This window comes from Grampus griseus (assembly GCF_964374135.1).
Source record: "Grampus griseus genome assembly, chromosome: 1".
Lineage (NCBI taxonomy): Eukaryota > Metazoa > Chordata > Mammalia > Artiodactyla > Delphinidae > Grampus > Grampus griseus.
Window position 1 is genome coordinate 128576466 of NC_139017.1, and position 16053 is coordinate 128592518.

The window sequence follows — 16053 nt, forward strand, 5'->3', positions numbered from 1 at the left end:
TTAAAAGCATGAGGCCCACTGGTATAAAAGTGGAATGTCAAGGTGTAATTACTCTCTGGCCTCTGATGACCTAGACCTTACTCTGGCTGATCCTTTGTTGCTCCCATTAGTTGACTGGAGTAAGTGAACAAAACCATTCAACAGCAGGCTGTACCTGAGTTGGGCACAAGAGCCCTGGAGAGTACGTGAAATTGAGATGTTTTTAGTATCTGGCCTTGGCTGTTGACAGGAATCTGCTTGACTCTAAGGCCTATTTTCCTTTCCTGTGCATTTTACTGGTTCTTAGGTAAACAGTGTTAGAATTGTGAAACAACTGACTCCACTCATAAATGGAAATGATTACATTCTAAAAGCTTAAAGGCCACAACCATTTGATTTTGGGAGATTATGGACATTTTCAAAGACTACAGCTGAACTAAGTGCCTTCTGGTTTATGCAATCAAATTCTAGAGGGAGTTCCAACCAATAGTTCGCCATATTTGTTCAGAGTTCAGCTGCACTTCTCTGGAAGTGATTTAACTTCAGAAACAGTCCTTTTCTCTATAATGTTAACTTTCTGATAGTTAGTTTGAATGTTTGGTGGTGACCAGGATTGATTCTGTGGTGGAGTTACTTTATAATGTCAACAGGAGAAGTTCTATTCTGCCTGGAAACAGTAATTTTAATGTCAGCGTGAGCTACCATGTGCTCATAACTTGGGCTTGTGTGTTTCAGTCAGCCTGAAAATTAAGGCAGTAGAGTGAAACAGGGCAGGGGTCCCCAACCACTGGGCTGCGGACGGGTACTGGTCCGCGAGCAAGCGAAGCTTCATCTGCCACTTCCCATCGCTCACAGGAACGTCTGAACCATCCCCCCGCTCCCCGTTTGTGGAAAAATTGTCTTCCACGAAACCGGTCCCTGGCGCCAAAAAGGTTGGGGACTGCTGAAATAGGGAACATTTGGGCTCTGGACCTGGAGAGACCTGGCTTTGAGTTCTGGCTCTCCCACTCACTAACTGTGTGACTTTGGGCAGACTCTTAATCTCAAGCTCCAGTTTTCTGACCGCCCAAAATCAGGCTCAAATTAGTACCAACTTCAGAGCGTTACTGTAAAGACTGTATTGAGATAACGCGCGTGAAGTACTTCAGCTTATTCATAGTATCCATTCATAATACTCATTCTCCCTAGAAGTAAAACTTCTAAAGACACAGCTGTAAGCTGATCTCTGTACTGGACAGTCCCCCAGTCTTCACTATCAGACCCTCTCTGCCCTGAGGGATTTTATCCAGGGTGTGAACAGGGTGTGGGGCAGAGGATTTATGCTCAATGGATGGGCACAGGAGTACCAGAGCTATCTAAAGAGCTACCTCTATAATCTCTGCTCTAATTGCCTTGCCCTCACCCCAGTTAATGCTGTGGGTTGCTGAATCCTATAGCTTCCTCCCCAGCCCACAGTATCTGGTACACAGCCTTTGGTGGTTGATTTAAAAGGTTTGTGATTGTTCATATCATCACTGTAACAAAAAAATAATAGTAACTTCTAGCTGTTGAGGACCTGTGAGGTGCCAGGCACACTATCTTGAAGTGTCAGAAACAGCTCGTTTAGAATAGATTGGTGGCTGCTAGTGGTAGAGAGTGGGGAGGGAAGGGGTAGGCAAAACAGGTAAAGGAGTCAAAAGGTACGAACTTCCAGTTATAAAATAAGTAAGTTATGGGGATGTGCAGCATGGCCAATATAGTTCGTAATACTGATTGTATATTTGAAAGTTGTTAAGAGAATAAATCTTAAACCTTCTCGTCACAAGAAAAAAAATTTTGTAATGATGTATGTTGGCAGATCATTTTGCACTATATAAAAATATTGAATCATTATGTTATACACCCGAAACTAATGTAATATGTGTGAATTATACTGCAATAAAAATACACTTAAAAATCTCTTTTAAGTACTATTTGTATCCTTGTTTTATAAATGAGAAAACAAAGATCTCATGGCCAGTAAACAATGGAGGCAAGATTTGTAATCATATCTCTCTGCCTCTAAATCCTTGATCTTTGAAGTATATTATACTACCTCTTAGAAATAAACTAAGAACAAATGTGGCTGGAAAGGTAACTTAGGCCCAGAGACTGTGGACTCCTATATACTGGGAGGAAGAATTTTATAACTTGAGATTTGGTCCTTCCAGATTGGGGAATCATTTTGTCAAGTGGGAGCTAAAGCAATGCCAGAGGATGAAATCAGCATGAGAGAGAGAAAGAGGAAAGAGAACTGACAAACATCAGAGGAGGCTCCCGTTTGGGGAGTTAAAAAGAAGAAGAGCTAGTGAAGAAAAGGGGAGGAGATAGTAGGAGAGCCAAGAGAAAGTGTTTCAACATGGTGGTTAAGAATATCGAATGCTCCAGAGAAATTAAAGAGGATGAAGACTTGGGAAAGGCCATCGGATTAAATTACATCACTGGTGATTCCCCAGAGGCCATGTGAATAGAATGATAGCTCAGAAGCCTTGGAGACAATGGCTTTAAGGAGTGAGTGGAAACGTTATTGAGGACGTTTTAGCACTAAGTGTAGTGACAGTGGATAAGAACAAGGATTTCAAAGGGGTGGCTTGACCACAGCAGGGATTTTTAGATGGAAGCATGTTGCTAGCAAAAGGGACAGGCCCAGGGAACATAACTGTCAGTACATTCAGCAATGGCTGAATACCTTGGCTGGAAAGGAAAAGGTGAGAGGAATAGCCTGGAAGTGGAGAAACAGAGAAGCGGGCAAGAGATGAGGGTTAGTTGAGAAATAAAATACAGCCACCAGTTTCAGAAAGCTATAGGCCAATTTTGCTTTCCCCCCAATCTTCCTTACATCAGCCAGGAGCTGCAGGAGTTTGACCCAAAGGCTTATTTAGGTTTCCTGACCCTCATTCTCAAATTCCTCCACCCTTAACCTCTTTGAGGGTCTAAATCCCACATAGGTGCGTCACATAGGGAAGGACAGAACTGGTCCTGTGCTTGACGGAGAGGCTCTGCTGCCCTTCTAAGTCCCCAGGAGGCAAGCTCCACAGCTTCCCTCCCTCAGCGAGACTGCTCAGTGTTTCCGATGTGACAGCTTGGGGCGGGGGGCGGGGCGGGAGGCAGAGGGAAAGAATCGGAGAGATGGCAAGTTAGAGTTTCCAGGCTTCTTGGAGAAGGTTCATTTTCCACAGTACTTAAAAAAAAAAAACCCTTACTCAGATTGTAAAATTTGTAATGCAAGATAGAAAAACCCTACGTAGTTCCCGCATCACCAGAGTACTGTCAGAAGATTTTAAAGATGGAAAAGATAGGAGATTAACTAATCCAACTGAATGGCTTGAAATCTTTTGCTGAGCAAAATAAAAGAAAAATAAACAAACCGTCCTTTGCATGAACACAGTCGACCTCTTTCTCTGAACAGCCGAGAAAATTGAGACACAGAGGGGCTAAGTGGCTACTCGGGGTCACAGGGCAGTTAGAGGTGGAGCCAGGGGAGCATCTCCATTTCCTGTCTGTTCAAGGCTCAGACGTAAGATGCCTGTCTGGTCCACTGGCTTCCTTTCCCCACAGATCAGAAGGAGACTCATGCCTCCTCAAAAGTTTTAACTTCCAACTGTACCGTTCACCTCTCTGGGGACTCAAGCCAGATCCCGTCAGCCAGTCTGTCTGCAGCTGCCTATTGTCACCTCTGAAGGGTATGGATTTCTAATCTCCCAGAGGAGTCTCTTCTTAATACAAACACTTGAGGTTGGTGGGGCAGCAGGGGGTGGGGACGGTGGGTAAAATCAGCTCAGCAAGTGGAGAGAGATGGACAGAGATAGTTTAAACCTTGAAGGGCACATTCATTTGGATAAATAAGAATGAGGCCAGGGCAGACCAGCTTCTACCCTTCATTCCTTTTTCATCCCAACCTCCAAATATCCTTTTGATTTTACTCTGGTAGGGTGTTTTTTTCCCAAGACTTTTTTTGTTTTGTTTTTTTCTCTTTCTTTCTTATGTGTGTCCCTTCCTTTTAGATTTTATAGGTACGGGTAATATTTATGTGTCAGTGACCTCTCAAAGCAGTTTTAGAGATTGACTGTTTACATTTGGGAATTTTCTTTAAGGTCTACAAAGTTCTTTGTGCTTTTTCCAGGAAAGGCACTCAGTAAGAACCAAAACAAACAGCTGAATAAGTCAAATTTGATTGGAGCCAAACTTCTTAGGAGAGTAAGAAAAAAAAGTTAGCATTTGTTTTTGTTGTTTCCTTTCCCCTCCTCAACCCAGTCACATATTCTTGAGCCATTCCTACTTCTAGTCTGATTCAGAATTGCTTGTGAGCTGTTTAAGGCTAAACTCTAAGCCCTGTGTTGGAGAAATCTTGACACTGGGAGATTTCGCAAGGCACATTTCGGAAACGGTCCAGAAATGATGAAAACAATGTTTTGCTTCACCAAGTCTTAGGAAAAATTTATCCCCGTATATTTTACATTTGTCTCCATGACCATGGATGATGGAGGACTATTGTTGCTCTGGCCAAATTTCACATGTCCCTGGCAGGACCGGGGCTATGTAACTCAAGCTTACAACTGTTATCCAGGCCTCTTCAGGAGGTCTGTCAGAGCCAGGTGAATCCTGTGGTTAGTGTTCAGCCCAGACTGACAAATGGAGTGTCATATTTAATTATTTGCCTGCCCCCATACCCCCTTCCCAGCATGATTTGTCCTGTGAAAAAGTTATCATGGCATGGGCAAGTTCAAGGGCTCTCCCTAGAGCTGAAAAATCTCTATTCACATTTTATCTCTTCCAACTACTAGCTCTTTGACCTTAGGCAAGTTACGGAACTGGTTTGGAGTCTCAGTTACCCTGGTTGTATGAGAGTGATAATAATACCTACCTTATATAATAGGTGTGAGGATTAAATGAGATAATGAATGCAAAAGCTCCTGGAATAGTTCCTGATGATGTGTATCATTCAGTATATATTAGTTTTCTCTATTTGTGCCACGGAGCCCTCTGAGATCTTTATTTGAAAGACAACATAAATCCAAAACACCGTGCCTGTTGGACATATCATGTGTTGCAAAATAAACCTCCACTTAGAATGGAATTGAATTGCAGATTGAGGCTGACCTACAACACGCGTAATTTTTCCGAATGGAAATGATTCTTCCTATAATTCCTGCCACAGCAACGAGGAGCCCACCTCCCCAGGATGGTAGCTGCAGCACAGTGACTACTAGAACCAAACTGATCTGGCCCTCTCCCACCCAGAGCTCCAGCATTTGTAAGGCTTCTCAGAACTTAGTAACAGAAATGACAGGGAAAGATTCTCACAGAACAAAGACTATTGCACTAGAAGTTTGAAGTCATGGGATATGTAAACAGTCAACTAGGTGTGACTACATGAATGTGCAATAATGTTAACCCTTCTATTTTCTCCTATTACACTTATAAGGATTAACCATGCTATTATGTAGCACACTGTAATATATGTAAGTTGGCTAGCTAGCAGCTAGGATATCACAAGTTAAACCTCCACCGCCACCCATTCCCCAAGCCACCGAGTGAACTCAGTGGTTAAGAATCCACCTGCCAATGCAGGGGACACGGGTTCAAGCCCTGGTCCAGGAAGTTCCCATATACCGTGGAGCAACGAAGCCCATGCATCACAACTACTGAGCCCACGTGCCACAACTACTGAGCCTGCACTCTAGAGCCTGTGAGCCACAACTACTGAAGCCCGTGTGCCTAGAGCCCATGCTCCGCAAGAAGAGAAGCCACCGCAATGAGAAGCCTGCGCACCGCAATGAAGAGTAGCCCCTGCTCGCCACAATTAGAAAAAGCCCGTGCACAGCAATGAAGACCCAACACAGCCAAAAATAAATAAATAAAATAAATAAATTTTTTAAAAAAGAGAGAGAACAGTGGTTTTGCTTGGTACAGAATACTTAAAAAATGAGTTCTTTTAGCATTTAAGAAACCCCAAAACCTTACCAACAAGTATGACTTTGCAATAGAAAAATATTTTAAGACTTTTTAAATTAAAAAAAAATTCAACAGCAAAGCAAAATAAAATCAAATGAGGACTATGTGTCAGGCCCAATTATGCTACTTTTTTTATTGGGTAAAAGGATTGATTTGAGTGTGAAGGCAATTTCTTTTCCTAAAATTGTATAAAAAGTGATGCATCTCCTCTTTATGAGGGTCAAAAGAATAATATGGTCACTAACCCACAGAGAAGATAAATATTTGTTGAATGAATGTTCCTATGGAGTTGGAACACAATGAAAAGGCAGGCTTCTGTGGATGCAAGAATCCTAAGTTATTTAAATGAAATCTCTTTCCCGAGAGGCCTGGGATTGGGGTGCTGGCTTTCCGGAGAGAAAGCCTCTGTTGTATTTCAGCCTCAAGATGTGGTGTGTGCTCCATTTAAGGAAAGGGCCAGTGACCCTGGGTTCCTTGCCAGGACCCCGAGCAACCCAAATGTTGAAAGATGTTGAGGACAAACTAAAAGGAAGTGGATTGATTTAGCAAAGAGAGGAGAAGGCTAAGGTGGGCTATTATAAAACAGCATTCAAAGATTGTGGGAAGGACAACACTTCTCTTAAAATATGTTTAAACCAAAGAGAAAGGGATTTAGGTTAGGCATGAAAAGGATTTTTTAAATTGTGGTAAAAAACACATAACATAAAATCGACCATTTTAAGCGTACAGTACAGTAGTATTAATACCTGCGCACTGCTGTGCAAACAAAAGGATTTTTTGAAAGTGAAGTTAGTAAACAATGTCTGATTTCTCTCTCTCTGTTCATCTCTTTCAGTTTGATTGGAAGAGAATGGAATTTCCTTCTTTAAAATGTGGAAAAATAGTCCACATTCTGAGTCCCCAGGGGCTGGAAGAGATGATCTCATAAGAATTCCTTCCAGCCCAAACTCTACGTAAGGTAGTGCTAGGACGGGCCCAGCACCGAATTGGTCACACTGATGAAAGTATACTCAAGCTGCCTTGGACAAAGTTAGAAATGCATGGCTATGCTGAAAATGAACTCTAGCACTGATAAAATTTCTGATTCTATATCATTTGATTTCTAAGCTTGGGTGGGTTATAAATGTTGCTTTAACTTGAAGTCTATAGAATAAGCGCAGCTCAGGACTGCTAGTTTTACCTTGGGTTTATACGCATTCAACATTGACATCTCCACGTTTTGACCTCTGACGTGTTTTGGCTGCCTCTGGACAGGTGGTGACGATGACTTCTGGTTATTGCGACAGACACAAATAAAGAAGAAGAGCAAAGCAATGGCCAGGGGGATGGCAACACTAGGCACCAGTATGTACAGGATTTCCATTTTATTCTTCTCCTTGGAATCCTTTGAATCTGGGTGTAGAAAATGGAAAAGAGCAAAAGTTATACCAGTTCAAATAACATGGAATAATATTACATGGCAGAGCTTAAAATGTCCTCCTATTCTTCTATACACACAAATCTACTGTGAGAAAAAAGAACCCTTGCTTATTACAATTTGTTTCCATCAAACCTTCAGTGCAGTTTATCAAAGTTGAAAAGTTTAAAGTTCAAACGTTTAAAACTTGCAGAGGGACATTGTGAAGACTTCGCGTGTGTGTGGGTCCCCCCTCTGATGTTGCCTCTCTTCAGCAGCAGACCTGCATTTCTCCAACACCTTAAAAGTTAAACGCCACATGGATGGACTGTATACATCTAAGAGCATTAATGTGGACCCCAGGGGTCTTCTTCCATTGGCTGCCAGCCCAAATCAAACACTGCGTGGTGTTCCAGAAATCATGCCCTTGTCTTGGCTGGCTTGGACATATAGGGCCAGTCCTGCATCTTCCAGAAGCAATATCACCAAAGAATTCTGGCCCAGGGTCCACAAAGCCACTGGCCTGAGAATATGGGGACGTGAAGCCAGGGCCAGCTCAGTCTCTGATGAGCTGTATGACTTTGAACAAATCATTCACCTCTTTGTGTCTCACTTTTTTTCATCCACAAAAGTGAAGTATCTGTTTTGGATGGTGTCTACAATTCCCTCTTGCACAGCATCACTGTATAACTTGACACTTTTTTGAAACCCAAGAATTCTTCTTAAATGGTTTCATATGAACTCAATAATTATGAGTGCTAACCCTCTGAAGTATATTTTTGAAATCTTATACATCCACTGTTACCATTGCTTGGAAAAGAATATAACATGTATAGAAGGACACAAGGACACATACTTTTCTTTTTTTTGGCTTGAGTCTGACCATTAAACTAAATATCCTGGGCATAGACTAAAATGAATGAATTATTTGACTGGTAAAACAATGCAAGCATTATGGGACAGTAATTAGAGGGGATGCATAATGACATGTCCTGATCACCAGTAACCTCATCAGCTATCTAGCTTTAAGAAAATCCAAAGTGTGAAAATTCAGATTGACACAAAATTCAGAGATGATTATTTACTTAAAAGAATTAACCATGCATCCATTCCCTCATCCCCCCATTTGTTTCAGTCAGTCAATAAACAAACAGCTACTACTGCCAAGCACTCCACTAGGTACTGGGAATATAAAATGAATTAAGACATGTCCTTTGCCCTTAAGGACCTCGTGATCTGCTAAGGAAAACAGAGAAAAGGTAATTACAATATGCTATTGGAAATACTACAAGGGAAGTATGGATAGAGTGGTGAAGAGAGCCCAACAGTCCCTCTTCCCTGACACAGCATACAAAGTGGGGAGGTCAAAAGCCACATACCCAGCAAAGCTTGGTAAGTGAGAATATACTTGTACATAGTCTTTACTCGCACAACACCTTCTTCGGGAACCTGTTCAGTGAGATATGGCAGTAATTAATCACACTCCCCACAGAAACAGACTCAACACGAGAAATTAGGAAGGGGCACCAAAACCTGGGTGCTGGGACTGTGATTTGTGGGTTGACCCTCAGAGGGGCTGGGGAAGGGTAAAATCTGCTGACTGAGTATAATAAAAATGATCGTTTTAATATTTGTTGAGTGTTTTCTACCAGCAGAAAATCATGTTAGCTGTTATTATTAATATGGGCTAAGTATTATTCTAAGCACTTTTCAAAACTCATTCATTTTATCCTTACAAGCAACCCCATGAGGTAGGCGCCATCCTCATCCCCATTTTTACAGGTGAGGAAGCTGAGGGGCAGAGTGGTTAATTTACTTGCCCAAGGACCTGCAGCTAGTAATTCAACGCTTGGATTCCTCTCCTGTTGGTCCTGTTCCAGCTACTACACTAGACCGCCAGTACTTTGAGAGTGGCTGTTGTTTTGCACCTATTTTCTCATGGTAGGATTTTTCTTGTTTCACACAGGTAGGAAGAATGAAGGAGGTCTGAAAGGTGGGGAATAACACAAAAGCTTTGCCAGGTACCCTGCTTTTGAACTCCCCGCTTTGTACGCTGTGGCAGGTATACATATAACCCAGGCATCTCTGGAGGCTACTCTAGTCATTCTAGTCATTAGGAGCTGGGTCTCGGGTGCTTTAGTAACAATTGTGTCTGCATGTCTGTGGGTGGGTGGACAGACAGAGAGAGAGAGATTGCTATATCTATATAGACAATGTAGCAGAATAAAGGAAGATTACGTTTTAGAGTGAGAAACCTCTGAAGACTGCCTTTGACATTATCTATGTAACCTTGAGTAGGCACTTGGCCACTCTGAGCAAACTCATCTGTAAAATGGGATTATTTCATAGAACTGTTGTAAACCATAAGTGAAGTAACATAGAAACTATCTATTCTAGTACCTGTTACAACTCAATCACCCAATGTTTACCCCCCACCCTCGGAGTAGCAAAAGATTCAGGAAATAAAAGTTTGGGGCAGGAAATTCTAAATAACCTTAAGCAAGAGTCACCTCACTGACCTCCATCTCCTCAGTTATTTAAGCAGGATAATGGTACCTGCTCTGCCCATCTTGTTTAGTTCACGTGAGAGAGGATGTTCACAAAAGAACCTCGGAAAATCTAAAACTGCTGCATAGTTGTTGGATGTTATGCTTAGCGTTAACATTATAAAATACTTTCAAATTTCTCAGGACCCTAGGGGGGTAAGCTCTTCTTGTTATTCTTGGATTCTCAGTGAAATCATTATGAGGGTAAGATTACAAAAGGAACGAGGCTAATTTAGTACGAATGTAATGCTAGTCATTTTTCTGGCCGACGTTTTTAGCAACAAGAGAAAGTAGGGCTCTCACCTGTCTGGCAAACAAAGGAGTCTATTCTGTACTTAGTCCGTATCAGATTATTCACAGAACGCCTTTGACTGTAAACGGGAGGTCTGGGACAAATCCCCCTGTAGGTCTGCAGGAGAACAAACTTCAAGAAGCTAAATCCTTTAAACATCGTCAAACTTGGCTCCTTCTGATTGCAGTGAGGATATGCAAAACTAGCACAATGTCTTCTTGCCAAGTGAAATAATCAAGCAGAACACTACGTGGTCATGTTGGAAGTGACAGAAAACAAATTCAGGCCTATTGTAAGTCTTACTGATGACATGCTTCCTTTCCCACACAGCTCTCTGCATTTGGCCAGAAGGGGAGTCGGTGTCTGGCTCAAAAAACTTCATATAAAAACATTTCATAGGGGTTTCCCTGGTGGTGCTGTGGTTAAGAATCCACCTGCCAATGCAGGGGACACGGGTTCGAGCCCTGGTCCGGGAAGATCCCACATGCTGCAGAGCAACTAAGCCCGTGTGTCACAACTACTGAGCCTGAGCTCTAGAGCCCGTAAGCCACAACTACTGAGCCCACGTGCCACAACTACTGAAGCCCACGTGCCTAGAGCCTGTGCTCTGCAACGAGAGGCCACTGCAATGAGCAGCCCGCGCACTGCAATGAAGAGTAGCCCCTGCTCACCGCAACTAAAGAAAGCCTGCGCGCAGCAACAAAGACCCAATGCATCCAAAAATAAAGTAATTAATTAATTTAAAAAAATATTAAAAACCCCCAAAAAACAAAACATTCCACAGAACAACTAAACCTTACTCATGGAAAATTAGAAAACTAACATTTGACCAACTCCTTTTTAATAGCCTAGCATTATTATTCTTCATTTTAACCCAGCACTTTGGGTTATCTTGATTTCACAAACAGAGAAACTGAGGCTGAGAAAGGATAAATTTGCCAAAGCTAGGAAGTGGTGGAGTCAGGGTTGGAATGCGAGTCTGTCTTCGATGCCTCTGTGCTTTTAAAATTATATGGCTAATAAAAATTAAAATACTATATGGAATTGTTTTTCATCATTCTCCTTAAGATTCCAAGATTCCTTCTCAGTAAGGACTAATATCTAGTGGGAACTATACTATTAAAAAGAATCACATAAGAACAATGGACATTATTCTTACTATTCACTTTAAAGGGTAATGGACACTTCCAAGGCACTGCAAAGAAAATTGGCTGAAAATTAAAATGGGGAAGATTTTTAATACTTTGGAATAACTGTTTAAAAGTTAAATGCACATATTTAGTTACATCAAGTTAAATACTTGGGATTTTTGAAACCAACAATTTAGTCCAGACCACATGATTAATTTCCTTTTAAAAATCAACAATTTGGTATCACAGTTCACATCTGACATTCCTATTTTATTTTTACAATGATATTCAATACTTTGATTAGTAATTAAATATAATGGAGAAAAAATACTTCTTTCTTCTCCTGGGGCTTAAAGCAGGGTAAACACAATTTCTCATTCAAGAGGTACTTTTATGAAGTGAAACATATCTGGGATATTACTTTGAGTTAAAACACGAAAGCGCTCAGATCTTTAATCTGGCAAGGGTGGGAAGGAGTCTTATAGAACCTTAGAATTCAAATGAAATTAAACAAGTTGAATTATGATCTTGTCTGAAAAAAATTTTAAAACCATAGAAAACAAACAGGAATAGCCATGTATTATCTGAAAACTACAAAATAAGCAGGTCTGTGGCAGATAGGGGCCTGCATTGGTGATATTTAGGCGTATACCTGGAAGCCGAAGGAGAAAAGGTGGTAATTAGGCCTTCAGTTGGCATGCTGGGTCCAGCCATTCGCTCTCTTGACTTGATAATGGAAATACTAAGTAGATGATCTATTGCCTTATGTATTCTCAAACGAATTCTTTAAAAGACTCTGAATAGCCCATATACAGTGATTAACATTTTTCTCTTTGGAAGATGTTTTAACCACATTAAGTTAGGGGCAGTAACTCATTTGTGAGCACTTGAGAAAAAACCTTAGCAACTAGAATCCACACGAGTTCACTAAAAGTTTCTTTAAATCTCAGGGCCTCAGTTTTCTCCTCTATAAAAAGGAAAGAGTTGGGCTAAACTTTTCTTTTTAATCAAAAACAAATTTTTAATTATGGTAAAAAACACATGACAAAATTTACCATCCTAACCATTTTTAAGTGTACATTTCAGTAGTGTGAAGTATAGTCACACTGTTGTACAGAAGTTCTCCAGAACTTTTTCATTTTGCAAAACTGAAACTCCATACTCATTGAACAGCAACTCTCCATTTCCCCCTCCGCCAAGACCCTGGCAACCACCATTCAACTTTTTGTTTCTAGGAATTTGACTACTTTAGATACCTCATATAAGTGGAATCATAGTATTTGTCTTTTTGTTGGCTTGTTTCACTCAGTATAATCTCCTCAAGGTTCATCCACGTTGTTACATGTGACAAGACTTCCTTCTTTTTTAAGGCTGAATAATGCTCCATTGTATGTGTACACCACATTTTTTTTAATCCATTCGTCCACTGGTGGGCATGTGACTTGCTTCCTACTCTCGGCTATTGTGAATAATGCTGCAATGAACGTGGGTGTGCAAATATCTTTTTGAGATCCTGCTTTCAGTTCTTTTATTTGTATACCCAGAAGTGGGATTGCTGGATCATATGGCAATTCTATTTTTTACTCTTTGAGAAATATCCGTACTGTTTTCTATAGTAGCTACAACATTTTGCCTTCCTACCTACAGTGCAAAATGGTTCTAATTTCTCCACATCTTTGCTAACATTTGCTATGTTCTATTTTTTGATAGTGGCCATCTTAATGGGTATGAGGTGAGATCTTATTGTAGCTTTGATTTCTTTAATTACTTTAATCTTTATAAGTGATGCTGAGCATATCCTTATATGCTTGTTGTCCATTTGTATATCATCTTTGGAGGAATGTCTATTTAAGTCCTTTGCCCACTTTTTAGTTGAGCTAATTTTTTAAGTTCCAAAATCCAATAAGTTTTATAAAATTAAATGTCTTTCATCTTTGATAGGATTATTTTGGAGTGGTAGACCAAGCACAGTTAAACATTAGCAAAGCATTTGATCAGGTGATGCATGATATCCTTATGGACAAAAGATGGGGGGCTAGATAATCATATCAATAGATGGTTTTGTACTTCACCACATGGCTGTACCCTAACAGTGTTAATCAGCAAAACAACATCAAATTATAGAAGGCTATCCTTGAGAGAACCTTCCTGTTCAACATTGTCATCAACTACTTGATGGTGATATGTTTATCAAACTTGAAAATGGCCTGAATCTAGGAAAGATACCTAATTGACTATAGAAATAAAATTTTAGAGATTCATACACAACAGGCTAAAATAATGACCCTTAAACCAACAGCTGAAATTTTACAAATAAATATGATAGCTTGGAGTTAGGTTAAAGACCTTGCTTAGAGAAGTCCATGATTCAGCAAATCTACTAAATAATTTTGGAGGTAACCAAATTAAAGACAAACGAACAAACAAAAGAAGACTAATAAGTTTTAGTGAAGACTTGAAGGCTCAGTTGGACCCAACAACAGCATGATGAAATTGCTCAAAAAATTTTCATAGATGGCATTATATCAACGAAATACCCTTCATTGGCAGGACTGGGTCATGGTCAAGAACATCATGGTCCTCTTCTCGTCGGTTCTGGTTAAAAGACATCAAAAGTTTTCTACTCTAAGAGTCATGTTTTTAAGAAGGACTTTGAAGGATCAGGAAACATCCAGAGGAGAAAAAAGAGGATGTGGAAGGAAAGGTGGGAAGAGCTACATGCTCTTTAGACCAAAGAAAAAAATCGAATGAAGGATGCAATAGATGTCTTCACATTTGGATGAGAAATGACACAAGAGGTTAAAAACCAGATCTAGTAAATACACTTGTTCCTTACTAGGCTTCCCCCCCACCCCCAGTTTGAATTAGTGGCTCACATTTTTAAAAAATATTCAGGAGATTTCACATACAAGTTTTAGTTTCTGGCATACAAAGGCAGATTTTGAGCGGGGGGAGCCACCCCATAATCACTTTGGTGTAGAGAGATATCCCTGTCTCTGGAGGTCTCTGGCATGTTCAAGCAGAGGCTGGTTGACTTCTACGCTCCTCTCAAGATTCTCTGATCTTATAAACTGAGTTGACTGACATACCTTATTTAGACCCCTACTGAACTTCAGACTCTCTTACAAAGGAATTGTTTTCAAGCCAGTGATGAATATTTTCCCTGAGTGTCCTCAGCTCACCAGATCCAGTCTTAGTCCTTTTCTATCCAGCTCTATGCTGAGGCTGACCTCTATGTACAGGAGTAATGGACTCTGGCTTCCAGTTATGTCCAGCTGATAGGAGGCATTGGTATGATAAGAAGAACCCCAGGGCAAGAAGAGAGAGTAGGGTTGGTGTGTTCTGCATCCCTCCACCAAAGGCCACAGCACACACTGGACAGCCCTCTCTTCAGCCTCAGCTGTACTCTATGGGGAGGGGTAACCGATCATTCCCTTGACTCTCCAGGCCTAGAATGGTAATGCTTCTCACTCCTGCTAGCCCCAGGTCCTGTACCTCATTGGTTTACCCCAACTCTGCCAACACCTTTAAAAACAATCTCTTTATAAAATTCTTAGTCTATTTGCCTGTGCCTTTTGTTTCCTGCCAGAATCTTGACTGATGCAAAGCCAATAACAACAATCATTGTGGTGTTATAGCAGAATTCTGTCACCAAAAGTCCAAGATGACGAGCAGCATTTCCTATTGGCGTGGTACTGGGCCCGAAGGGTTAAGGGCTTCCAAAAGCTTATTGCTAGAGTAGCTGACACACTGCGTAAATGACTCAATGCATACTGGGGACAATAAAAAAACTTTGGAGAGAAAATTATTTCCTGGTGAAAAATGTTTATATAACATGACTCAGTTATAAGTTTTCGGTAACTATTGTCCTTTACTTTGTCGAAAATATATAAAGACTGGAGACCAAAGTACATCTTGAAAATCTCTGTAGCACAAAAACAACCCTTCCGGAAAACTTCAGACTATAAAAAGCAGTACTCTATTCCTTCCTCCTACCTCCTCCCCCCCGCCCGCCCCCATTCACTGTAATGTTCAATTTTGGTTTGAAGAAATGGCTGAAAGACAAATTGCCTTACAACAGGTCTTCTGTGAAATATGGGAGAAGGCTGCTGACAGAGCGAGTTAAAAACTGCAATGTTCGCAATCTGGAAAGCATCTGCCTTGCCCCAAACTGTAAACCACCACGTTGGAGAAAATGGTTTGTGACAAAGCAGAACCCAGGGCGGGTGTTTGTAAGGTTATGGGACAAGTCAGGGCTATTCAGGCACAGAACTGGGCAACGTGCCCTTTGGCAAACCGTTGCAAGGCAAGGACTTAAAAGGAAATACAAAAGCAACAGGCCAGGTATGAAAACTCCAAATTGAGCCAAATGGTTCACTACTTTCTTATCAATGGGTACTCTTCAGTGAAGCTGGTTTAGGTGTAGAAACAACACAGTAAGTCCCCTACATGCGAACGTGTTCCGTTCTGAGAGCACGTTCGTAAGTCCAATTTGTACGTAAGTCCAACAAAGTTAGCTTAGGTACCCAACTAACCCAATCGGCTATATAGTACCGTACTGTAATAGGTTTATAATACTTTTCACACAAATAATATATTAAAAACAAACACAGAAAATAAAGAAAACATTTTTAATCTTACAGTACCTTGAAAAGTACAGTAGTACAGTTCAACAGCTGGCATCCAGGGGCTGGCATCGAGTGAACAGGCAAGAAGAATTACTGACTGGAGGAGGGA

General features: G+C 40.9%; 1 protein-coding gene across 1 annotated transcript in view; it reads right to left on the bottom strand.

Moving 5' to 3' along the window:
• The window catches only part of ROR1 (receptor tyrosine kinase like orphan receptor 1), a gene marked incomplete at its 5' end in the record, with an annotated part of 407774 nt that overhangs the window by 10116 nt on the left and 381605 nt on the right, over window positions 1-16053 (bottom strand). Inside the window, one exon of the mRNA XM_082676710.1 lies at window positions 7133-7344. Within this exon, the coding sequence (XP_082532836.1) occupies window positions 7133-7344 (212 nt within the window). The remainder of the gene's footprint in view (window positions 1-7132; window positions 7345-16053) is intronic.